This window comes from Chelonia mydas, chromosome 3, assembly GCF_015237465.2.
Source record: "Chelonia mydas isolate rCheMyd1 chromosome 3, rCheMyd1.pri.v2, whole genome shotgun sequence".
Lineage (NCBI taxonomy): Eukaryota > Metazoa > Chordata > Testudines > Cheloniidae > Chelonia > Chelonia mydas.
In genome coordinates, this window is record NC_057851.1 from 71,107,359 (window position 1) to 71,133,040 (window position 25,682).

Here is a 25,682-nt window from a genome sequence, read left to right on the forward strand (position 1 = left end):
TTCTACTTCCCCTACCAGTTCTTCCCTGTTTGTAAGCAGCAGGTCAAGAGGAGCATGGCCCCAAGCTGGTTCCTCCAGCACTTGTACCATTGACTTTATAGTTACATAACTTTTCCTACTAATATACATTTTTCCTAATACAATTTATGCACCATTTCTTATTGTCTTAGAATCACTGACCAACAAGGAAAATTGATCCCTGTTGTCTTTATAACATCCCTTTACGTACGTGTGAAGTTATCTCCCCTTATTTGCCTTAGTGGTAGGCTTAATGTTCTCTTAATCTTGTCATTAGTTGACAATAAGATTTTGTGTTACTTTCTTCTGAACTTATTCCAAGTTTGACTGTGGGTTTTTTTAAACATGACAATTTCTTATTGCAACTGTAAACCTATATAATGGTAACACAGGTTTTATTTTACATTAAAGAGCAGTGATTTATGAAAGGCATCTCTGTGTTCTATGCTTCTAATTTTCATTTTGATATATGTCGATTCCACTCCATGATTTTTTTGCTGCAGCTGTAAGCAATAAAGAAATGACTGGAGTGCATTACTTTTGCCTCAGTGTCCTGCAATAATATTACCCCACCTAATTTATCCTGGATTAACTGTAGAATTGCATAGAGCATCACACTGGTAGGCAGGAGGGCTGCTGTGCCTGCGGCTCCTGAATTTAGGTCATCTCTGCAGCTAAGTAGGGAACATGGGATTTAGTTTAAAAACAAAGTGCGGAAAGATGACACCAAGGCACACACTCAACAAGATGGTTTCTGTATGTTGCATTTGCATTGGTCTATCTTCATGGAGTCTAACACACAAGATTAACTGAAGTATAATTGTATGTATCAATGTATATTTAAGTAAAAGGAAATGTTCTTGATCACTAGTGTTGTGCTGCTATTAAAGCTACAGACACAGTGTCAAGATGAGTAACAGTATATTTCTAGATTTGACTTTAATCTATTTACTGTATGCAGTGATAACATACCTACCAGAGGACATCTAAGTACAAGTATGAAAAGTAAAAGCAGTAATCATAACAGATATCTAAGCAAGGTGGCCACTCAAAACAGTTGTCCCCACAGTGCTTAACATCAGTCCCCCTAGACACACAATTATAATAAACCTTTGCGAGTTAAAACCCTGATTGAACAGATGAGTTCTGCACTACTTCTTAGAGGTTGCCTAACTCAGGCTGTGGGGGTGGACTTCAATGGGAGCAAATTCTAGAGATAAGAGGCCTCTATACAGAATGCCCAGCTACCCATTTCAGTAAATTTATCACCAAGAATGGGCAGCAAAAGCATTCCTGCAGCTTGTACCTGCGGAGATAGAACAGAGGGTGGGAGAGAGCTGGATTCCGGGCCATTTAAAGCTTTGCAAATTAACAACACCTTATGGAAATTTTATGACACTGGTCATAGTGGGTAAAATGTTCAAAAACGTCTTATGCCTGGATCCTGAAAAGTATTTAGGCATCCAACTCTGATTGATTTCAGTGGGAGTTAGGCACCTAAATACGTTTGAGGGTATGTCCCTAAGTCCCATTTCAAAAGTGACTTAAAATCTTAGGGTATGTTTGCACTACGAAATTAGGTCAAATTTATAGCAGTCGGTTTTTTAGAAATCGTTTTTATATAGTCGATTGTGTGTGTCCCCACACAAAATGCTCTAAGTGCATTAAGTGCATTAACTCGGCGGAGTGCTTCCACAGTACCGAGGCTAGCATCAACTTCCGGAGTGTTGCACTATGGGTAGGTATCCCAGAGTTCCCGCAGTCTCCGCTGCCCATTGGAATTCTGGGTTGAGATCCCAATGCCTGATGGGGCAAAAAAACATTGTCGCAGGTGGTTCTGGGTACATGTCATCAGGCCCTCCCTCCCTCCGTCTGTGAAAGCAATGGCAGACAATCGTTTCGCGCCTTTTTTCCTGAGTTACCTGTGCAGATGCCATACCACGGCAAGCATGGAGCCCGCTCAGCTCACTGTCACCGTATGTCTCCTGGTGCTGGCAGACACGGTACTACATTGCTACACAGCAGCAGAAACCCATTGCCTTGTGGCAGCTGACGGTGCAATAGGCCTGATAACCATCCTCATGTCCGAGATGCTCCTGGCCGCCTCGGTAAGGTCGATAAGGAGCGCCTTGGGAGACATGGGTGCAGGAACTAAATTAGGAGTGACTCGACCAGGTCATTCTCTTTAGTCCCGCTGGCAGTCCTATTGTACCATCTTCTGGCGAGCAGCCAGGAGATGAGGATGGCTAGCAGTCCTACTGCACCATCTGCTGCCAGCCAAAGATGTAAAAGATAGATGGAGTGGATCAAAACAAGAAAGATTTGTTTTGTATTCATTTGCTCCCCCTTCCCTCCCTCCCTCCCTCCCTCCGTAAAATCAACGGCCAACAATCGTTTCGGTGAGATCTGTCAGGGGCACCTTGAAAAGTTTAATGGAGATTCAGTCCTGCCTGAAATACTGGGGGGAGAGATAGCTCAGTGGGTCGAGCATTGGCCAGATTTTTGAGTTCAATCCTTGAGGGGGCCATTCTGTGTGACAGTTGTTTTTGTTTCTCCTTGATGTAAAGCCACCCCCTTTGTTGATTTTAATTCCCTGTAAGCCATGTCGTCAGTCGCCCCTCCCTCCATCAGAGCAACGGCAGACAATCGTTCCGCGCCTTTTTTCCATGCAGACACCATACTACGACAAGCATGGAGCCAGCTCAGATCACTTTGGCAATTAGGAGCGTATTAAACACCATGCGCATTATCCAGCAGTATATGCAGCACCAGAACCTGCCAAAGTGAAACCGGGTATATAGGCAACGTCAGCACTGTGACGAGAGTGATGCGGACATGGACACAGACTTCTCTCAAAGCACGGGCCATGGCAATGTGGGCAGGTTCATGCGATGGAACGCCAATTCTGGGCCCGGGAAACAAGCAGAGACTGGTGGGACCGCATAGTGTTGCAGGTCTGGGACGATTCCCAGTGGCTGCGAAACTTTCGCATGCGTAAGGGCACTTTCATGGAACTTGTGACTTGCTTTCCCCTGCCCTGAGGCACAAGAATACCAAGATGAGAGCAGCCCTCACAGTTGAGAAGCGAGTGGTGATAGCCCTGTGGAAGTTTGCAATGCCAGACAGCTACCAGTCAGTCAGGAATCAATTTGGAGTGCGCAAATCTACTGTGGAGGCTGCTGTAACGAAAGTAGCCAACGCAATCAAAAATCTGCTGATATCAAGGGTAATGACCCTGGGAAATGTGCAGGTCATAGTGGATGGCTTTGCTGCAATGAGATTCCCCAACTGTGGTGGGGCCATAGACGGAACCCATATCCCTATCTTGGCACCAGAGCACCAAGTATATAAACCGCAAGGGGTACTTTTCAATAGTGCTGCAAGCACTGGTGGATCACAAGGGACGTTTCACCAATATCAACGTGGGATGGCTGGGAAAGGTACATGACGCTCGCATCTTCAGGAACTCTGGTCTGTTTCAAAAGCTGCAGGAAGGGACTTTCTTCCCAGACCAGAAAATAACCGTTGGGGATGTTGAAAAGCCTATAGTTATCCTTGGGGACCCAACCTACCCCTTAATGCCATGGCTCATGAAGTCATACACAGGCACCCCGGACAGTAGTCAGGAGCTGTTCAACTACAGGCTGAGCAAGTGCAGAATGGTGGTAGAACGTGCATTTGGACGTTTAAAAGTGCGCTGGTGCAGTTTACTGACTGGGTTAGACCTCAGGGAAACCAATATTCCCATTGTTATTACTGCTTGCTGTGCGCTCCACAATCTCTGTGAGAGTAAGGGGGAGATGTTTATGGCGGGGTGGGAGGTTGAGGCAAATCGCCTGGCCACTGGTTACACGCAGCCAGACACCAGGGCTGTTAGAAGAGCATAGGAGGGTGCGGTGCACATCAGAGAAGCTTTGAAAACCAGTTTCATGACTGGCCAGGCTACGGTGTGAAAGTTGTTTGTTTCTCCTTGATAAGCCGCGCCCCCCTTGGTTCACTCTACTTCCCTGTAAGCTTACCACCCTCCCCTCCTCCCTTTGATCGCCACTTGCAGAGGCAATAAAGTCATTGTTGCTTCACATTCATGCATTCTTTATTAATTCATCACACAAGTAGGGGGATAACTGCTAAGGTAGCCCAGGAGGGGTGGTGGAGGAGGGAAGGACAAGGCCAAACAGCACTTTAAAAGTTTAAAACTTTAAAACTTATTGAATGCCAGCCTTCTGTTGCTTGGGCAATCCTCTGGGGTGGAGTGGCTGGGTGGCCGGAGCCCCCCCCACCGTGTTCTTGGGCATCTGGGTGAGAAGGCTGTGGAACTTGGGGAGGAGGGCGGTTGGTTACACAGGGGCTGTAGTGGCGGTCTGTGCTCCTGCTGCCTTTTCTGCAGCTCAACCATGCGCTGGAGCATATTAGTTTGATCCTCCAGCAGCCTCAGCATTGAATCCTGCCTCTTCTCATCACACTTCCACCACCTTTCAGCTTCAGCCCTCTCTTCAGCCCGCCACTTACTCTCTTCAGCCCACCACCTCTCCTCCCGGTCATTTTGTGCTTTCCTGCACTCTGACATTGTCTGCCTCCACGCATTCGTCTGTGCTCTGTCAGTGTGGGAGGACAGCATGAGCTCAGAGAACATTTCATGGTGACTGTATTTTATTCACATTCTAATCTTCGCTAGCCTCTGGGAAGGAGAAGATCCTGTGATCCTTGAAACACATGCAGCTGGTGGAGGAAAAAAAGGGACAGTGGTATTTAAAAAGACGCATTTTATAGAACAATGGGTACACTCTTTCACGGTAAACCTTGCTGTTAACATTACGTACATAGCACATATGCTTTTGTTACAAGGTCGCATTCTGCCTCCCCCCACCATGTGGTTAACCCTTCTCCCATCCCCGTGGCTAACAGCAGGGAACGTTTCTATTCAGCCACAGGCAAACAACCCAGCAGGAAGAGGCACCTCTGAATGTCCCCTTAAGAAAAGCACTCTATTTGAACCGGGTGACCATGAATGATATCACTCTCCTGAGGATAACACAGAGAGATAAAGAACGGATGTTGTTTGAACGCCAGCAAACATACACTGCAGTGCTTTGTTCTGCAATGATTCCCAACTGCATGCTACTGGCCTGGAGTGGTAAAGTGTCCTACCATGGTGGACGGAATAAGGCTGCCCTCCCCAGAAACCTTTTGCAAAGGCTTTGGGAGTACATCCAGGAGAGCCGCGAATGCCAGGGCAAATCAATCATTAAACACGCTTTCTTTTAAACCATGTATACAATTTAAAAAGATATACTCACCACAGGTCCCTTCTCCGCCTGGCGGGTCCGGGAGGCAGCCTTGGGTGGGTTCAGAGGGTACTGGCTCCAGGTCCAGGGTGAGAAACAGTTCCTGGCTGTCAGGAAAACCAGTTTCTCTGCTTGCTTGCTGTGAGCTATCTACAACCTCATCATCATCATCTTCCTCGTCCCCAAAACCTGCTTCCGTGTTGCCTCCCTCTCCATTGACTCAGTCAAAGCACATGGTGGGGGTAGTGGTGGCTGAACCCCCTAAAATGGCATGCAGCTAATCATAGAAGCGGCATGTTTGGGGCTCTGACCCGGAGTGCCCGTTTGCCTCTCTGGTTTTCTGGTAGGCTTGCCTCAGCTTCTTAAGTTTCATGCGGCACTGCTTCGGGTCCTTGTTATGGCCTCTATCCTTCCTGCCCTGGGAGATTTTGACAAATGTTTTGGCATTTTGAAAACTGGAACGGAGTTCTGATAGCGCGGATTCCTCTCCCCATACAGCGATCAGATCCCGTACCTCCCGTTCGGTCTATGCTGGAGCTCTTTTGCGATTCTGGGATTCCATCATGGTCACCTCTGCTGATGAGCTTTGCATCACCTGCAGCTTGCCACGCTGGCCAAACAGGAAATAAAATTCAAAAGTTCGCAGGCCTTTTCCTGTCTACCTGGTCAGTGCATATGAGTTGAGAGTGCTGTCCAGAGCTGTCACAATGGAGCACTCTGGGCTAGCTCCCGGATGCCAATACTGTCTAATTGCGTCCACAATACTCCAAATTCGACCCGGCAAGGCCGATTTCAGCGCTAATCCCCTTGTTGGGGGTGGAGTAAGGAAATCGATTTTAAGAGCCCTTTAAGTAGAAAAAAAAGCCTTCGTCGCGTGGACGGGTGCCGGGTTATATCGATTTAATGCTGCTAAATTCGACCTCAACTCCTAGTGTAGACCAGGGCTCACACATGTTATGAATTAATCTGAAGACCATCATGTGAGGATTGAAGATTCAGCCAGAGTAAACAAAAGTGGCACCATTTTGGCAGACGGTCAGTTGATTAAAATGTGAAGTGCTCTGTGCTTGAAGAAGACAAGTGAACAGCATCTAATGGTCTCACTTGTTCTTTTCTGTAGCTAAATCAAAAAGAATCAGAGTTGAGCAGTAAGTCCTAAAAGATTTTTTTTTATTGCTGTTGCACTGTCCTCTGAGATGCATTCTTGGCAGAGTTCAAGGAAAACAAAAAACAAATTGGCTGCTGACATGAAAATGCATAAATGTTCCTACAGTTAACATTACTGGGCCCATCCTTGTTAGGAGTAGGCTCCTGCAGTGCTTAGAGATGTAGTGCCAGCCTTGCTAGCTCATAATGTGCTCTGCGTGGACTTCTGCAATCAGATGTCTGATAATGAAGGTATTGAAGTGGAGAGGAGGAAATAGACAAACTCGGGATGCATCAGGGTAGGAAATCCAAAAGGGCAGAGTTATGGAGTTTTTACCAAAGAGCTTAAGAGTTGGGGTTTTTTAAAAAATAAATTGGGGGGGGAGGGGAGGAAACCCCATTCCTCTTACAGTTGATGTATTTGTGATGTGACTTGGAAAAGCTGCCTAGATATTTCAAGATATTAAAAAGAGTATTCATATATTGTGTTTGCAGAAAGTATGCATACATCTTCTACTTACAAAAGACATGCATTTGGAGAACAGAAGCCACATTTACACATGTAATTCTGAGGTGCTGCATGTTCATTCTTCCGTTTTGTGGACACAACACTGGCACACACTTTTGGAAAAATAGCCCTAATGATTTTGTAGCAATATAACAACATAGAATATATATAACTTAGTGACAAATATGTATTTTAATTGTATGGTTTTGCATGGTGAGATGGTAATATCATATAAACCCTTATGGAAAAGTCCTATAGATTTGTGGGACCAGCCTATCATTTTCTATGAAATTTTATATAGCAACAATATATTTCTGAAGGATGGTTCAAAAACCTATAGAAAAATATAATGATTACATTCTATAGGTATTTAGATAAGGTTCTATAAAAATTAATGGCATTTCTGTAGAATTCTGTTTTTCCTGCTTAATAAATCTATAACATAACACAAAGCTGTAATACTTAAAATGTGGCTATCGAAAGTTACAGTGCATTTTGTGACAAATTAGCCTAAAACATTATTTAAAAGTCCAATGCAAATCTGAAACCTAGTCTAATCTAAACTTTACAGAAAAAGCTATTATCATTATTTCATTCCCCCCCCCCCCTAAAATTGATCCAATGTAGTAGCTAATTTCAGTCCCCTAGATTGAGATCAAACAACAATGGAGAGTCGGGGCTAGACAAATCTATTTGTGAGCCCAGAGCTGTTTGTTCATTACTAGCTTTTAGAATCTGTTCACCAAATAATTGTTTATAGCGGGTAGTTGCTTATAATTTTTAACCTTCTCTTTTCTGTGGATGGACCTGTTCCAAATGACACAGCAAGTTGCCTGGCCTTTGGTCTCCATTTTTTTTTAATGCTCTGGTAGATTGTCACCTGCTGTAATTTTGCACTCTTATTTCTCTGTGACAATCTTGTATAAAGAAAAGGGTATATTGATTGCAACAGCAAGTATAGGCTTTTCACTCCCATCAGTCCCAACTAATTTATTTTATTTATTTCTTTAAATTTCCAGATGTGCTCATTCCAGAAGCACAGGACTATAGAATGGTTGCTAACAGTTGTGTGTCAAAACTATTTGTTCCAGGGGGCACTCACTAATATAAATTGACTTCAAGCAAGGCAGCTGGTTGTAGCAATGGAATTTCATCACTAGGGAGCCCTGCTGCTCCACCACAGCACAAAGTGTCGGGGGAGGAATAGGGTGTGAGGAGCCCATTCCTAGAGCCTCAGCACAGATTCCCGAAAGGGACAGGTCAGTGCATCAACATCATGCACCAAACGGTGGAGCTAGCCAGCTGCCCAGTGCGAATTATGCAGTACCCTCTGAAACTGTAGCAATTTTTTCCTCCCATCAAAATATAAGCTATTTTTGCCCCGGTGCTCCAATCTACTCAAGGAGGAATCCTGACCCTTCCTGGTAATATGGTGCCCTAAAGGCACAAATGAACCTCATGTGGTAATATCAGGTCAAATGTAGTGATCTGATTTGGCCCATCTTATGCAGAGACAAAACAGCCAGGTATCAAAGTTTTAGCAGGTTTTATTTTGTGGCTTGACATTTAACCAAATGTCTGGGTTTCTGCTGGGAAGGTTATGGTACAAGAGTGTAAGCCAAGAGATCTTGATTATATACTCAGATGTGCCAGTGATTTCTTATGTCTTATGTAAAATCACTTAATCTCCCTTTATCTCAGTTTTCCTATCTGTAAAAAAGTACTTCAGAGGGATGCTGTCATTTATTAATTCCCAGCAATTGCTCTGAGAACCTTAGAAGAAAGGTGCTATGTAATTTTAAAATAATACCAGTAATGTTTTGGGCCTAGTCCCATGGAAGTAATGATAATCTAGATGAGTGAGGATTTACTCTCCGTTCTGCCTCCCCCAACCTTGTCTTTGTATATCAAGATAATTCATGAAAAACAAAGTTTTTATGTAGAGAGAAATAGTGTCTGCAAAGTTATGGTTGCAACCTGTGTTCTGTAATAAAGCTGACTTTTAAATACTATCTCGCCCTTGTAACTCTGGAAAAAACAGAGCTTCAAGTTTTCAAAACGATAAGATTAATGATGAAGCAGATTTTTTTCTCTCCTGAAAATGTCAAGGAAATTAAGCACTTTTTTTTACATTCCTTCAACTGAAAAAGTGCCGCCTTTTTGCAATTTTTGTAAAGTTCTTTTTCTTGTCCCTATGTTCTGTAAGTAAACCACAAACTTTATGAACTCTAATTTTATGGAATTCTTACATTTAAAATGCCTTTACATCTCCTAGCAGGATTGTAGGCTAGTGTATATACCTCTGCTTTTACACAATCCTTACATAAATGTCACCTGAGACTCATAACATTAAGGTATGACTGTATCTAGAAAACAGAGTTTAGTTTTAACACAGGATTCACTTGATCAGTATATCTATCTAAACTTGGGTCGAGGTTAATTTCTAAGAAAAATAACATTTATTTTACTATTTCTGTTTTTTATCAGGTAAAATTTTCAGAAACACTTAGGTAACTTTTTACCCATTATTCCTAATGAAATGAATGTCCTCATTAGAAAAAATATGTTGCAGTTTTATAAAGTTCTGAAATATTCTGCAGAGCTTCAAGATGTTTGAGGAAATGCCTAGAGATTTCACAAAAGGTCCCCATCACTTACAAAATCTATTTCTGTCTTAACAAGTATTGTGTAAAACAATGGGCCTGAGAAAGGGCCTGCACAGTTGAGTCATTTAGGGAAGGACATATGGTCTTACAGTTAAGGCACTGGCCTGGGCCACCAGAGATCCAGGTTCAATTGCTGGCTCTGCTCAGACATCTTGTGTGATTTTGGGCACTTCAGGGACTCAGTTCCTCATTCTCAGAATTGAGCTATTAATACTTCCCTTGTTCAGTGGTGGTGTAAGGATAAGTGCATTAAAGTTTGTGAGGGGTAGCGATCCACCAGTGATAGAACTACCCAGGTAGCCCCTGGTTGTTTCTCGGGTACCCATATTTGAATTGCAGCCTGGAGCATATGCTCTGCCAGACCTCAGCTCTAGGATATGTATTCTCTTCATTCTTGGGGGTGAGGGCTGTACAGGACAATGCACCTGACTAGCCCCACAAAGAAATCAAGCAATTAAAAGAGTGATGAATGGTGCCCTAAAGCTTAAACATTTTAGGCAAATATATCTTATTAACACGCGAGGATAAGTAAGAAATCATTTTAATACATTGTGATTCACTTTAACACTATTAGTTCTGATTAATTCAATTGCTATTAATATAGCAGCATTATGTACCTCTAACTAAATTACTTCGTAATTTATCATTTATGCTACCAGACTGCAAAACCAGCCAGTCAGATTGCTGGATGACTGAATGTTATTCGGCGCTGAAAGTAAAAAACAAAATTTCAACCATCAGAAACTAGCTAATCCATGGAATAAAGCCTGCTTTTAGGTAGCTGCATTCTGTGGTTGTCATCATTAAGGCCAATAAAACCCAGACCAGGAATACACCAGCCATGTTCATGATATCTGAGACATGAAAGTCTGTGTTTAGCTGAGTAAGGGCTTCTTAAGGAAGTCTCCCAAGAAACTTCACAGTAGCAAATTGCAGGCCTTCCAGGAGCAGGAAGACATCATGTGAATGAGGTCCCTACCTCCTGCTCTCCACCACTCTTGAGATTCAGACTCATCTACCCCTCTTTTTGATCATGTATGTGCAAAGGGCCTAGCTAATTCACATTTTGGGGAGAATAAGTCTGGCCTTCCCTTCTCTGTGCTTGTCAGGCTCCACGACTCTTGAATGTGGGTCTGTGGGGGGTCCTGGGAGTCATTACACTCCAATCCTCCACCCAGTAGCTCACAGACAGCAGCTAGAACTGGGGTCCAGGAAGCCCAGCTTGGACACAAGCCCCTTCCCCTATGTTCTGGTTGGGAGCACTCCAAGGCTTCTGGTTCCATCATCTTATCCTGACCTCCCGGTGTTCTGACTCAACCTCATTCCTACTCCCTGGACCATTGACCTGTGCCCGATGTAGGGTGGCCACCTTTCCAAAAGGCAAAAGCAGGTCACGTGCAGGAGCCATGCCCTGTCTGTGGTCCTGCCCCTTGTTCTTCCTCTTCCTCCTGAGGTCCCACCCCCTGGCCAGGCCAGAAGCCTGAGCTGGGCTGTGATGAGTCTTCCAGGGAGCCCGGGCCACTGTGGGGAGCCCCCGACCGTACACCTGTCCTGGGTAGGGGGCTGGGGTGCCCAAGAGCAGTCGCCAACTCCTGTCCCCGCCCCATGTAAGGTGACAGGTTACTACTTCTTTCTGCTTAACAGTAGCAAGCTTAGTCACAGACTTCCATGACAATATTCCCCAGAGTCCACTCCACCTAAATGTTAATTGTGCAAAGTAGCTTAGGCTTGGCTAAGTGGGAATGTGCAGTGGTTAAAGACTGGCATAGGAGGAGGCCTATGAGCTAGCCAAGAAGGAGGGGGAGCAGAAAGGATGGGGATCTCCTAATTGCTTTTAGCAAAAGAGGAGGACCAACTTCCCACCCCCATACCCTTTATTTTAACCCTGGTCCTGGAATGCCTAATCTATTCCCTTTCATCTTGGATCCATAGCACTTCAGTGTCTGTGTTTATTTTTGGAGCCATTACGCAACCTGACGGTAGTGAGCTTCTTTCATGTAAAAAAAAAGCACACACATTTTAGGAACGTAGGAATTGCCATGGTCCATCTATTCCAGTACCTGTTTCCACAGTAGCCAGTACCAGATGGTTCAGAGGAAAAACTCCACAGATGTGTGATGATCTGCCCCCACAAAGGCCTCATCCTGATCCCTAACAGGCAGGGATTATTTTAAGTCTTGAAGCATGAGGTTAATATCCATTTGATGCACAGGTGTACTGCCCACAGACCCATGTTTTCCAAAGAAAAATACATTGTGTCAGCCAGAGACTTCACTACAGAAAAAGGAAATACTAACAAAATAAAATGGAATCCTCTTTGCCACCAGCTCAGTTAGGGTCCTTTGTTATGAGGGTGCTTATGGTGGTTTCCTCATTAACTTGGCTAATGTGTGTTATTTCTGCTTATAACCCAATCCATTCAAAGAATTAAATCTTTCATTAGCCAGCACGTGCATAATGGACAGGAAACATTACAAAATTATTTAAACCCTTTTGCATTAGCATCAGCCTCCTCCCTCCACCCCCACTTCAGACAAACATTAATCTTTGCTGCTAAGCTTCCTTTTGTTTTGCTGCACTGAGCTGCATGTTGATATATGGAAGTGGTGCCTGATTGGTGAGAGAACATCTGATGCTGGCCACAAACAACACAACGGGGAAGAAAGGATCTACCACTCTGCACTTGAAATACCTGCTCTATGCAGCTGTACAAAGAGATTCCCTTTGATTTGTAATGCTTTCCTTTTAATAGCCATTGGAATTATGGAAAGCCTTGTGGCTGGAGTGCAGAGCTGGGAGAGAACTGGGGCTGCAGAGTTGGAGCTTTACAATCTTTCCAATTTTAATCAAAGCGGGCCAAAATTAACTTTTAAAATTTGTAAGGCACTCGGATCCCAGACTGATGAGTGTGGTAATGACACCTAGACAAATAGGTTCCCTTTCCATCCCTATAGAACTTACGCTTGAATCAACTGCAGCCTGCCAGAAGCTTGCATACTGATACACTGAGCACAATAACTGATTTCCACTTTAATCTCAAAAAACAGACTCTGTTTGATTCTGTTGTTCACTCTGAGAGGAAAAAGATTACTAATGTGACAGTCTTTAAAGTTTTTTGTGGAAAGGAGAGCAATAATGCAATAAATGTATTGGTTAAGAGAAAACATTTGCAGGAGATCTTTGCCCATCATTTTTTATCTTCTTTCATCATGAAGAATGTTCGCTGTGATACACTGTCCTGCTAATCAAACAGCACTGAAAGGTTAGGTCACTGGAAGTCTTTAGTCATTTTGTGCTTTTCAAGAGTGAATTTGTTAAAATTATGCTGAATACCCACTTAAAGCCTCAGCTGAAAACCCTACCTGTGTTTTATAACTCTGCACTGTCAGAACTCATAATAAGTCAAACATTCTTTCAGAGGCACTCATAAGAGAGAGAGAAAAAAACCCTGTACATTTAAGAGTAATTTCAGATTGTAAATGAAAAAGAGAGGCACGACTGTTCATTTGCACCAATCATGCCTTCCTTTCATCTGCTCTGATTAGGCCTGGTGCGGTTTCATCAAACTACTCCATCACTGAGCTGTCACTCCAGCCGTCTGTTGATTGAAAACAATCAGGGCTCTGATGGCACAATTATTCTGACCCTTTAACTAGAGGCTGCTGTGATAATGAAAGGTTGATTATGATAGTTTGTGCCTCTTTCAGTTTGCCAAGAAGGTTAATTTGGGCATCAGACGGATGTTTAATGGGCGCTTGCTGGCTACACTGAAGTAAATGAGAACGTGCAGTCTTCGATATTGCACGGATATAGTTTGGCTGTCAATCATTGTCATTTTGAGTTTGTGCCTCACACTCTGGAAATCACATTTTATTTCTTCCTTGGGATTTAATTTATTCTGTGCCCTGAGGAAGTTCTTTCACTCTCTGACCTTCGAAGAAGCTTTCTCTGTCTTTTTTTTCCCCTCCCCTCAAATGGAGCCCAAAGGCACAACGCATCCAGAAGAACATTTTCCTTTCATTTTCTCTTAAAAACCCCGGAAACTTTAAAATCACTCTTTAGAACTCACCTTGAATAAAAGTAAATGTTTTAATTCTGATTGTAAAATAAGAATGTGCAAATGAAAGTGAAGTTTGCCTGCTTGCTAAAGCAGCGTCACAAAGGGAGTTGCTTATATATACACATATTCATAAATATTCAATAAAGATTTTAAAAATATCTCTGTGAGAAGGGGCATATTTTACACACACACGCGCGCACACACACACACACAGAGCTTAATGTAGTGTAAATGTGATCTCAGTACCATCCTACAACTTTTTGAGTGAGAAAGTCTCCCTCTTTTCAGGGTTGAGGGGCAGGAGGCATTTCATTGCAGATTCAAAGATTATTAATATTTACCAATTTCAGACAGAGAGAATCCTATGCATAATTTTGTAGTTGTTTGGTTCATGGCGTAAAAGAGATGCAAATACATAATAATTTTGATTGTTCTACATGCAGCTCATTACAATCTTATTTTTATGCACATTTTTCTAATTCAAAAAAAATGACAGAAGGAAAAAGATTTTATATATTTAGCCATGTGGTTTGTGGATCTGAGTCACTCCCTCTTGATATTGCTAACAAATATGAGGTAGTACCTGCAAGGCACAATTGTAAAGGAGTGTCTGGACATTTAGTCACAAGACTACTGTTAACTCCAGAGGCGCTGAATTTCTTCTTCCGGGTGAGTGCTCCACCGCCGCTATGCTCTGAGGCCCCGTCTCACCTCTTTTCACCCCGCTCTGCCCAAGTGCACCCCTTCCTCATGCCACCTCTTCCTGCTCCTGCTCCGCCCTCTCCCCCAGCTCCTCCTGCACGCTGCCAAACAGCTGATTGGTGGGGTCTGCCGAGCAGCTGATAGGTGGAGTTGGCGCCTGTGGTTAACTCTGTCCCATGACCTGAAAAAGAGCTCTGAGTAAGCTTGAAAGCTTGTGTCTTACCAACAGAAATTGGTCCAGTAAAAGATGTCACCTCGCCCACCTTGTCTCTCTAATATCCTGGGACCAACAACTGCAAGCAAGCCTGTTCCATGTCTGTTTTTTTAAAATGTTAATTTCTAAGCCTAGCCTTGAGAAGCTGATGGGATTTGTTACTTTTTTCCAAAAGCAATATTTGGGTTGGTCCCATTTGTTTTTATAAATATACACTAATGGTCTCACCCAAAGACCACTGGAATCAAAGAGTGTCCTTCCATTTTCTTCAGTGGGCTTTGGATCAGACCCCTAATAAACAGTTGGTTCATTGGTGCTCATTTGTGGGCTCGCAAACCCCTAGGAGTCGTGGTCACAGCCACAATGCCCTTTCCATATTGCTACAAGGGAGAGGGTCCCAGCTAGATGGGAAAGCGGTTTCATGGAAGAGGGGAATATGGAAAAGGTTAAGAACCACTGAATTACCTGAACTCCAATCAGAGGCCAGATCACACTTGCAAATTTTATTCTGGAGGAATATTTTACAGCCAGAACACCCATTTGCGCTATAGTAAGTGCACATAGAAATGCAGGCTTGTAAGCTGGAAAACAAACAACCAGATAAAGCACTAAAGTTATAAACCCCATTATTTTGAAACAGTGAATGTGAGTTCTCTTTCTATAAAGAGTGCATTGTTTTCGTTATTAGTTTTGTCTCATCAATATCAGTAGGTCTAAAACAGTGTTCTAAGTGCTTATGGTAATTATGACTTTCTTTTGGCTTGTTTGATTACAATTCCACAGTGAGATGTAGAGAGGTTGTTCAGAAAAAAATTAGTGTGAAAAAAATCTCTGCTGCTTTTTTCTTTCCACACTATATGTTCTAGATAGAACTGAAGAAATCTATTGAAGTTTGTTTTTAATATGTTCTGTTTTGTTTTCAACCTCTGAGGCCTGATTATGATCTAAAACTGTCACATAATTGTCTGCAGTGATATGAGTGGGTCGTTCAGGGCTTGCTAGAACCAGCCCATATCAATGGAAGGATTTGATGATACAGTGGAAACCGAATGGCTGGGACATTCACCCCTAGAGACCAATGGTCAAGAGGAGGAGATTTTCCCCCACTCTCAGCAGGGAACCAGAGCAAAGGCCAGAAGCTGGAGAACAAAGGGGAAAGGTGTCTGGTGTCTTTGTTAAGAGCTGAGCTCACAGAGTCACACACAGCTCTTACCTAGAGGAGACAGAGAGGGACAGCTAAGGTGGATTCCATAGCAGGTTGACTGGGTGAAGCCCGGGATGGACTGTCTGAACTTTTGCCTTTCTGTGCAAAGGACTTCCTGGTGCTGTATTCCAGAAGACTAATAAATCTTACTCTGTGTTGGAGAGGCTGCCTGATGTCACTGCAAATACTTGCTGAGGTGCACTGATCCCTGAAGAGAGTGAAAGTCTGTGACCAGGAGTCTGTCTCAGTTGGACTTGTGGAGGAAAACGGGAGTGCTGGAGATCCAAGGCTATGTCTTAGAGGCATTGACCACGGGACCTACCTTTGTGACTACAGTGTACGGCACATCCTAAGGCCAGCTCTGTGATAGACTTGTAAAACCAGGCACGTTGCTCCTCGGCAACTTTCACTATTACAGGGATGGCATTGCATGTGCTGTGAATGTATACGCTGAATGGCATATTTAGTGAATTTTGTGGCTTTTATAAAAACAAGCTTATGCAAATATCATTTTTCAAGACACTAAAATGAACACAGCTGTCATCGTTACCAGTAGCAAGACAGGGGAATGAAAACAAACAAGTCTACATCATTTGGCTTTCTTGTTGCATACTTACCTACCTACCTAGAAAAGGCCCAGCGAGGGATCATAATATTAATATATGCTAGTTGCAAATGTAAGCCCAGAATCACTGTACTGGCCAAGCTGGGGTGGGGGAGCTGGGCATAGGCAAATCTGACATTAAATCCTGTTATGTATGTGTATGTGCAGTGTACATATTAATAGTATTTCACACATTTTTAGAGAAATATTTACATTTTATATAGACAGTACACAATTCCAATGAAACCTTTATACTGCCCCACAAAATCATGTATAGTCTCACTGTAGGTACCACAGAAGCCGCTTATAAATGAAGTTGCTTTTGCCATAGTTCAGGCAGCAGGCTGAGTGCCTCGTAATGGAGATTTCAGATCCTTGTGCTGCAGCTCAATAACTCTTCAAATATCCAGATACCATGGTCACAGTCACAGAGTGCGGGTGTGCGTGCACACACATATATGGTATGCCGCAGAAAAAATCTAAAGGGAGAAAGGGGATGAGGTTCTAAATAATTAACAGACATTAGATTACAGATTACAAAGAAATACATTTTAAATGTGAACTATAAGGGCTTTTTGCCTACCCTTAGACCAGGTGTAAGAGATCTCTCTATTTCTACAGTTGGTGACATCACTGTTACCTAAAGTAGAGCTGAGAGCTGGGTTTCTTATACTGTTTTAGGTGTCAGTGGTGGAAAAAACTGGAAGATGGGGAAATGCCAATCTATTAAACTCAAGCTATGGCAGCTAAACAGAAGAGGATATTACTTTAGTATATTGTTCAGTTGGCAATTTCAGATCATGAACAGTTTCACATTTATTTTAATTTAGCCGCTTGACTATTCAACAAGCTATGTTATGTGCACTTTGGAACCACCCAGAGTGTGTACGTCACGGACAAGCTACAGTCCTTTTTGCTGTTCTGCTTTATGGTGGCACTGGAATGATGAATGCCACTGCATTCCACAGCTGCTGGAGAATTCAGTAGTGAAGGGGTTAAAGCATTTACATTAATTTTTAATAAGAGGAAGTTTTTAGTTTTGTAGCTTTGTTTATTCTCTTAACTTTCACTCCAATTCGTTATCCCAGACTAATAATTCTATTTATTTTTTTCAAGAAAACATTTGTTTTTTATTTGAACAGGTAAGGGGATGGGGGACTGGCAATTTTATTTTTTAAGGTAAAGAATACATGAGGGTAAAAGGCACCCTCAGGTTGTTACCATGAATAGTCTGAATTTTGTGTTCTGTGCATTGTGTGCAGGTGTATACACGTTGATATTATGGTTTTAAAAAAATCAGGAACGAAGAAAATTGATGCATGGGATACTTACCTAATTTTTCTTCCTTCAGTATTTTGTTATAAACAGGAATAAAGGGCGATGAGGAGGGGAAAAGCCTTTTCTTTTTAAATCACCATACCATAATCTTCCTGATTTTTTTTTCCCACTCAAGTGTACCCTGTGGCCTTCAATGATCAAATAGTTTCTGTTTATTATATTTTTCCAGGAGCTTGATTCCTATGTTGGCAGAGATTACTTGGACCTTATGAGCTCCTAAAGCATTGCTAACTGCTAGTATTTCCTGTTAATTTTGGGTAGCAACCCTCGATGTTGTAGAGGGAGAAGAACAGGTTATTTACTACTTAGCAGTATGATGATCATATATTAATGCTGTAGATAATCATTTTCTTTTTATGTAAATAGCAGATGAAATTTGAGAATGCATCTCATATATTGATATCTGTGTACTCAGAAGTATCTCATACATTGCTGTATGTGTGTAATAATTCAAATGTATAGTTCTTCTTGGAATGCAAACATTGTGTTAGAAAAACTCCATCACAACATTAATATAGATAATTGCTTTTTGTGTTTGTGTTTTTCCCTACTTTTTAGCTAGCTGTGAGGTGGTTGGAACACAACTGCCGCTATCAGTACATGGATGAACTTCTCCAGTATGTCCGCTTTGGCCTTATGGATGTGGATACACTACATACTGTAGCCCTTCCTCATCCTCTTGTCCAAGCTAGTGAAACTGCGACTGCACTTATTAATGAGGCCTTGAGATATCACCAGAGCATCTATGCACAGCCAGTTTGGCAGACCAGACGGACGAAACCTCGCTTCCAGTCGGACACTCTTTACATTATCGGTGGGAAAAAACGTGAGATCTGTAAAGTAAAAGAACTCCGGTACTTCAATCCACTAGATCAGGAGAATGTTCACATCGCAGGGATTGCAAACTGGAGTGAACTGGCTCCCATGCCTGTCGGGAGAAGTCACCACTGTGTAGCTGTCATGGGAGATTTTCTGTTTGTAGCTGGTGGAGAGGTTGAGCATGCCACAGGCCGCACTAGTGCGGTAAGGACTGCCTGTCGGTATGACCCCCGTAGTGACTCTTGGGCTGAAATAGCTCCAATGAAGAACTGCAGGGAACATTTTGTACTGGGAGCTGTGGATGAGAACCTCTATGCGGTAGGGGGAAGAAATGAACTACGTCAAGTTTTGCCTACAGTCGAGCGGTATTGTCCTAAGAAGAACAAGTGGGCCTTTGTTCAGTCCTTTGACAGATCCCTTTCATGTCATGCAGGATCTGTGGTGGATGGACTTCTTTGGATATCAGGTAGAAAACGTTTCACACAATTTGAGGTACTAACAAAATACCAAATTATTGTCATGAATTAAACCCATAAGTTTACTTTGGCTTACGTGTCTGGAAAGGTCAGACTAAGCCTTTATTTTAGAACAGAGAAACTCAGACTGATGCTCCCAAGCTGCAAGTGGCTCTTTACTGCGTCTCCTGTGGCTCTTTGCAACACATGATATTAAAACACTGCGTGACTGAATTATTAACCAATCAGGATGCTTCTACTATGTTATTAACCAACTGTAGTTGATAAAATAATGATATTTGGTGAGTCATTTTGCTGTGAGAATAATATATATACTATATAATATGTTAAATGAAACAATTAATTCACACTACGGTGGCTCTTCTGGGTAATGTTGATTGCTAATTTGGCACCTGAACTACTGAAGTCTGAGTATCACTGTTTTACGTATCCATACTAAATTCTTCTAAAACCATAGGAGAATGAGGCCTGGTCTACACTGCCGGGGGTGGGGAGGATCGACCTAAGATACGTCGACTTCAGCGACGCTATTCTCGTAGCTGAAGTTGTGTATCTTAGGTCGACTTACCTCGCATCCTCACGGCGTGGGGTTGACTGCCGCCGCTCCCCCGTCGACTCTGCTTCTGCCTCTTGCTGTGGTGGAGTACCGATCCGGCAGGTAGTGTAGACGTACCCTGAGAGAAGCAGCATAATATTCATACAGTACTTTTCTCTCTACTAAATATGTCCAGCTTCAGTGTTGTGTACCGTATGTAGTACCTCCAATCATGATTCATAAATCACAGTGAATCAAAATGATGATCTATTTGCTGACAGATACAAGATTAAAAATGCTGCATATTCACTTTAAAAAACCAAAAAATAAACGCCCGGTCCTCCCCCCCCCCCGTATCCATGCTGTGGTCAAGTGTCAGTAAATGGGATAACCTGAGTAATTTTAGGCCTGTCAGTCTGACCCTGATCCCAGGCAAGATAATGTAGCTGCTGCTACAGGACTAGATTAATAAAGAATCAAAGGAGATTAATATAATTAATTCCAATCAACATGGGTTTATGGAAAATAGAACCTGTCCAACTACTATGATATCTTTTTTTTGATGAGTTACAAGTTTGGTTGATAAAGGTCATAGTGTTGATGTAAAATATACTTAGTCTTCCATAAGGCATTTGAATGGGTATTACATAACATTTTGATTAAAAAAAAATTAGAACAATATAAAAGTAATATGGCACACATTAAACAGAAATCAGGAAGCATCATCAAGTGGGTGTGTTGCCAGCAGAATCTCACAGGGACCTGTTCTTGGCCCAATGCTATTTAACATTTTTATCAATGACTTGGTAGAAAACATTAAATAATCATTGATTAAAGTTTGCAAATGATGCAAAATTTGGGGGAGTGGTAAATAATGAAGAGAACAGGTCACTGAAACAGAGCAATGTGGATTGCTTGGTAAACTGGGCACAAGCAAACTATGTGTGTTTTAATACAAGCAAATGTATACATCTAGGAACAAAGAATATGGAACATATTTACAGGATGGGGGACACTATACTGGGGGGCTGTGACTGAAAAGGATTTGATGATTGTGGTGTATAATCTATTGAACATGAGTTGACAGTGTGATGCTGTGGCCAAGACAGCTAATACAATCTTTTTATGCATAAACAGGGAAATTTTGCTTCAGAGTAGAGAGGTTATTTTACGTCTGTCTTTGGCACTGATGTGACCAGTGCTGGAATACTGTGTCCAGTTCGGATGCCCATAATTAAAGAAGGATGTTGAAAATTGGGGAGGGTTCAGAGAAGATCCATGACTCTGCCTTGAGTGACAGACTCAAGGAACTCAACCTATTTAGCTTAACAAAGAAAAGGTTAAGAGGCGAGTTGAATACAGTCTAAAACAGGGGTAGGCAACCTATGGCACGCTTGCCGAAGGTGGCATGCGAGCTGATTTTCAGTGCCACTCACACTGCCCGGGTCTGGCCACCGGTGCGGGGGGCTCCACATTTTAATTAAATTTTAAATGAAGCTTCTTAAACATTTTAAAAACCTTATTTACTTTACATACAACAATAGTTTAGTTATCTATTATAGACTTAGAGAAAGAGGCCTTCTAAAAATGTTAAAATGTATTACTGGCATGCAAAACCTTAAATTAGAGTGAATAAATGAAAACTCGGCATACCACTTCTGAAAGGTTGCCGACCCCTGGTCGAAAAGTACCTACATGGGGAACAAATATTTAATAATGGGCTCTTCAGTCTAGCAGAGAAAGGTCTAACATGATCTGATGGTTGGAAGTTGAAGCTAGCCAAATTCAGACTGGAGATAAAGTGTAAACTTTTAACAGTGAGAGCAATTACCCACTGGAATAATTTCCCAAAGGTCATGGTGAATTCTGCATCATTCACAATTTTAACATCAAGACTGGATGTTTTTCTGAAAGATCTGCTCTAGGAATTATTTTGGGGAAGTTCTATGACCTGTGTTATACAGGAGGTCAGACTAGATCACAATGGTCCCAGCTTGCCTTGGAATCTAAGAATCTCAATGTTATGACCCAAATTGATGAAAGTAAAGCACTTCAATTTTCAAACTAGCATACCCTTCTTAACTCAGTCCAATATATGTTATTTTATCCATGCACAATGGTGTGAGTTAAGGACAGAGTATCATCAACCTTCATATTGATTTTCCTGACATTAGTTATTTTGAAAGTTTAAGGGTGTTTACCTTGCTTTTCTGAAAAATGTTGCTATTTATTAAGAAATAGGTCATGGAAGGTTATAAAGTGTGTACTATTTTTCAGGGAAGTCAAGAATAAAGCTGATCTAGTTTTCATGTAAGGCATCCATTGATTGCCATCCTTCACCCTAGAAGTGTATTTATTATAGGGTGCTCTGAGATCCCTCTGGAGAGAAGGTGCTATGTGAATGCAACATGATGTTATGTATTTATGTCTCAATCCTGCAGTGTAACCCTCTTTGGCAAGTCAGGGAGGTCAACAGGACTCTGTGTGGGTGCAGCAGTCTGTCTACATGGATCATAATGCAGGATGGGGGCTTTTGACATTAAGAAAGAAAGAAAATATGGGAAGCAGTTATAGCAGGTGGCTAGTATATGTACATACATACTCATGAACATCATGTATAAAGGGGCTGGAGATAAGAGGCATCATAGGATGTCAGAGATCATGGAAGAACAGTGTGCAGTGCTTAATAGTGCAACATCTTACTGTTGTATACTAATTTAAGTTATGAACTACCCAACTTCTGATCTGCCAATTGTGATTTATGTCTGTTAAGCCCTGGTGCTATTCCAGACATAGAGTCAGTATAGGCAGGTTCGACATGTTCCCTTTCTGCCCTTAGTTATTTCTCCTCACAGTTTACATTTCTGGTGGCTTCCAAAACTGGCCACACTAGGCCTAGTGGGAGAATGTTTACCCAGGCTTGTGTAGAAAATAAGAGCTAGAGACAGACCCATTTAAAGGTTTACCTTACCCGTTGCATACGACAGTGAATAACCAGTTCAGAATTTAGCTGAACAGTGGAGCAGTTAAAAGCAATGTTTAAGCCATCAAGATATGCTAAGTAAAGGAAAATAGATAATTATGCTGAAGCATTTTGAAGACCGTCAATGTGCCCAATAGACAGGATTAAATATGTATTTATATCTTTCAATAAAATCTTTATTTATTTAATGTATCAGTGTAGTAGAGTATTTAAATATATGTATAAAATACATTAATCAGACTATAGAATAGCCTTCCAAGAAATCTGGTGGATGCCCCATTCCTTGAGTCACTGAAAATTGGACTGAGTAACAGAGAAAATATATGGGATCGGATCATGCCATCTGTATTTGATATTGATATCAGTGGAGTTTCTGCTGCAAAATGGATGGTACAGTATAGTCACAGTAAGGAGCAAGGTACTGGCAGTAGGATGAACTAGATAGGGCTTCTCTTTTATATCTAATTTCTATCTTTCTGAGAGAGTACTCTGTGTATTTTTGATTTGCTAGATTATGACATCTTATGAATTACTAAAGCATATGATACAAATCCATTTAGTATTGTATTGATCTATGTTTTGGACAGGCAGGATAATAAGTGGGACATGTACATTGAAAATATTAGTATTTTTAAAGGTAGTGTATAGATACTATCCATAACTTTAGTCAGTTTTCTACTATTAATTAATCTCTTAGGGCCGGATAATAGTGCTCTCTGCATAGATGCAGAAGGAGTGGGAGCATAGTGCAGAGAACATATTTTGCTATTCTAAAATATTAGTACTCGGTGTTTGAAAAATCCACTTTCCAATAGTCAATAATAAGCTTTCAGAGCAAGCGCAATCAGCTACAGGAGAATGGCCAAAAACTTCAAATGTAGGTGCCTAAAACTAGGTGATTAAATAAGTGGTCTGATGTTTATAGATGCTGAGTAGCTGCATCTCCTGTTCACTTCTGTGGGAGTTGTGGGTGCTCAGCACCTGTGGCAATCAGGCCATTTCTATTTAGTTGCTTAGTTATCTAAATCCATACTTAACTTCAGGCACAAAGGCCCAGATCTCCAGGATATTTAGGTGCCTAACTCCCATGGGAGTCACCTTTATATATTTGGGCCTAAGTTTGAAAATTTGGCCAGCATGAGCTTTTCTTAAAAGAAAATTACATTAAAATAAACACTGATGACCCTTATGTATCTAGACTCTATGATTGCCAATAGAATCTTTCAAACATGAACAGGGTGCAAACCATTGTAGTTCTGTTTACTTATCTTGCAGACAGGGCTCTTTGGTGTCTTTGTGGCTGCCCATTGTCTTTCCAAGTTGCAACTGATTGAAATCTGAGCAGAGACTCCTGGGGTTTCATTGCTACTATTCAAAACCTTGGCCAATTTTTTTCTGCCGCTTTAGGGAAAAATATGAGCAGCAGCTAGGGTTGCCAATTTTCTAATCGCACAAAACCGAACACCTTGCCCCACCCCCTGCCCTGAGGCCCTGCCCCTTCTCCTAGGCCCTGCCCCCTGTTCATGCCATCTTCCCTCCATTGCTTGCTGTCCCCCAACCTCACTCACTTTCATTGGGCTGGAGCAGGGGGTTGTGGTGCAGGAGGGGGTGAGGGCTCTGTCTGTGGGGGTGGAGTCGGGGATGAGGGGTTTGGGGTGCAGGAAGGGCTCTGAGGGCTGTGGCTGAGCAGTTTGGAGTATGGGAGCATGCTCTGGGCTGGGGTCGAGGGGTTTGGAATGCAGGAAGGGGTGAGGGCTCTGGCTGGGGTGTGTGGACTCTTGGGTGGGGCTGGGACCGTGAGGTTCAGAGTGTGGGGGGGCTCAGGGCTCCAGCTGTGGGGGAGGTCTCTGGGGTGGGGCTAGGGATGAGGGGTTTGGGGTACAGGAGGGGGCTCAGGGCTGGGGTAGGAGGTTTGGGTGCAGGAGAGGGTGTGGGCTCCAGGAGTGGGCTCAGGGCTGGGGTAGGGGGTTGGGGTGTGGGAGGGGGCTCAGGGCTGGGGCAGGGAGTTAGGGTGTGGAAGAGAGTGTGGCGTGTGGGCTCCGGGAGGGGGCTCAGAGCTGCAGGAGGGGTGTGGGTGGGGGCTCAGGGCTGGGGCAGGGAGTTGGGGTGCGGGAGGGGATTCAAGGTGTGGCTCTGGCCAGGAGGTGCTTACCTCAGGCAGCTCCCGGAAGTGGCCAGCATGTCCGGCTTCTGGGCGGAGGGACCAGGGGGATCTGCGCACTGCAGGTGCTTCCCCTGCAGCTCCCATTGGCCGTGGTTCCTGGAAGAGAAGACGGTGATTCCTTCCTGAAAATAGCAGAGTGTATCCTGGGGTACATTTCATGAATACCGTATGTTCCATATACTTGCTGGAATAAATGCACATGGGAGCTCTTTGCCAACATGTGGTTTTACACATCTCCCAGCCAAATTCAATTCAATTCAGATTCAAATACAAAATTCAGCACTCAGGCACTTCAAATGGGTTTGTGATACTTTCTCTGGAACTTTGATCGTATTTCATTCCCCCTGCCACGTGATGGTTTTTGCGTCTAGGACATATCTATTGTGGATAATATTCTGCACTTTGGATCTGATTGTACAAGCCTTATTAAGGCGAAAAAACAAAAACCCACGCACATTTCTATGAGGCTTGCTTGAGTAAGGGCTGCAGGATGAAGTTATTCAGTACAATTTACAAATCATTTCATGGTCTACAGGGGAACAAAGTGTCTTCCCCATGTAGGCTAAGGCAGTGAAAGTGGGAGGGAAAGTGGTTCTGTGGCAAGCCTCTCGTCTTCTCCAGAAACTTCTTTGTGTAGGTGGGCATCTGAGATCTGAATTGTGTGGTTAGGATTTTTGGGTGAATTGAGTTGGGAAGTACGTGCTGTATTGCACCATTCCTCCGGCAGGCCCAGCATGGATTTCCACTTCGAAATCAGCTCAGGAGTTAGACAATATTGATAAATGCAGTACAAGGACCTTGACAGGTGTATGGAGTTAACACTGGTTGGACTCCCCCTTTTCACCTTCTGTCACCTTCAGCAGGAAGATCTGGGCATTGTGCTGTCATGGGGAGGTCACCAGGGAGGAATGCCTCTCTTCATTGAAGCTATGGGTCCCAAAATCAAATCACTTCTGTCAA

At 42.8% G+C, this 25,682-nt stretch overlaps 1 protein-coding gene across 7 annotated transcripts in view; it reads left to right on the top strand.

Annotated features, from left to right (window-relative positions):
• Positions 1-25,682, top strand: part of KLHL32 (kelch like family member 32) — a 207,072-nt gene that overhangs the window by 145,075 nt on the left and 36,315 nt on the right. For 3 of the 7 annotated variants that reach the window (XR_006289497.1, XM_043542675.1, XM_043542678.1), the window contains exon 7: positions 18,304-19,030. The exons of 2 other annotated variants lie outside the window; for them this stretch is intronic. Coding sequence is in view for 2 of the 5 variants with exons in the window: in XM_043542675.1 (XP_043398610.1) it covers positions 18,304-19,030 (727 nt within the window). In the remaining 3 variants the exon portion in view is untranslated. Of the gene's footprint in view, positions 1-18,303; positions 19,057-25,682 lie in introns of those variants that run through there. 2 more of the 7 variants (XR_006289498.1, XM_043542676.1) reach the window with 2 other exon arrangements.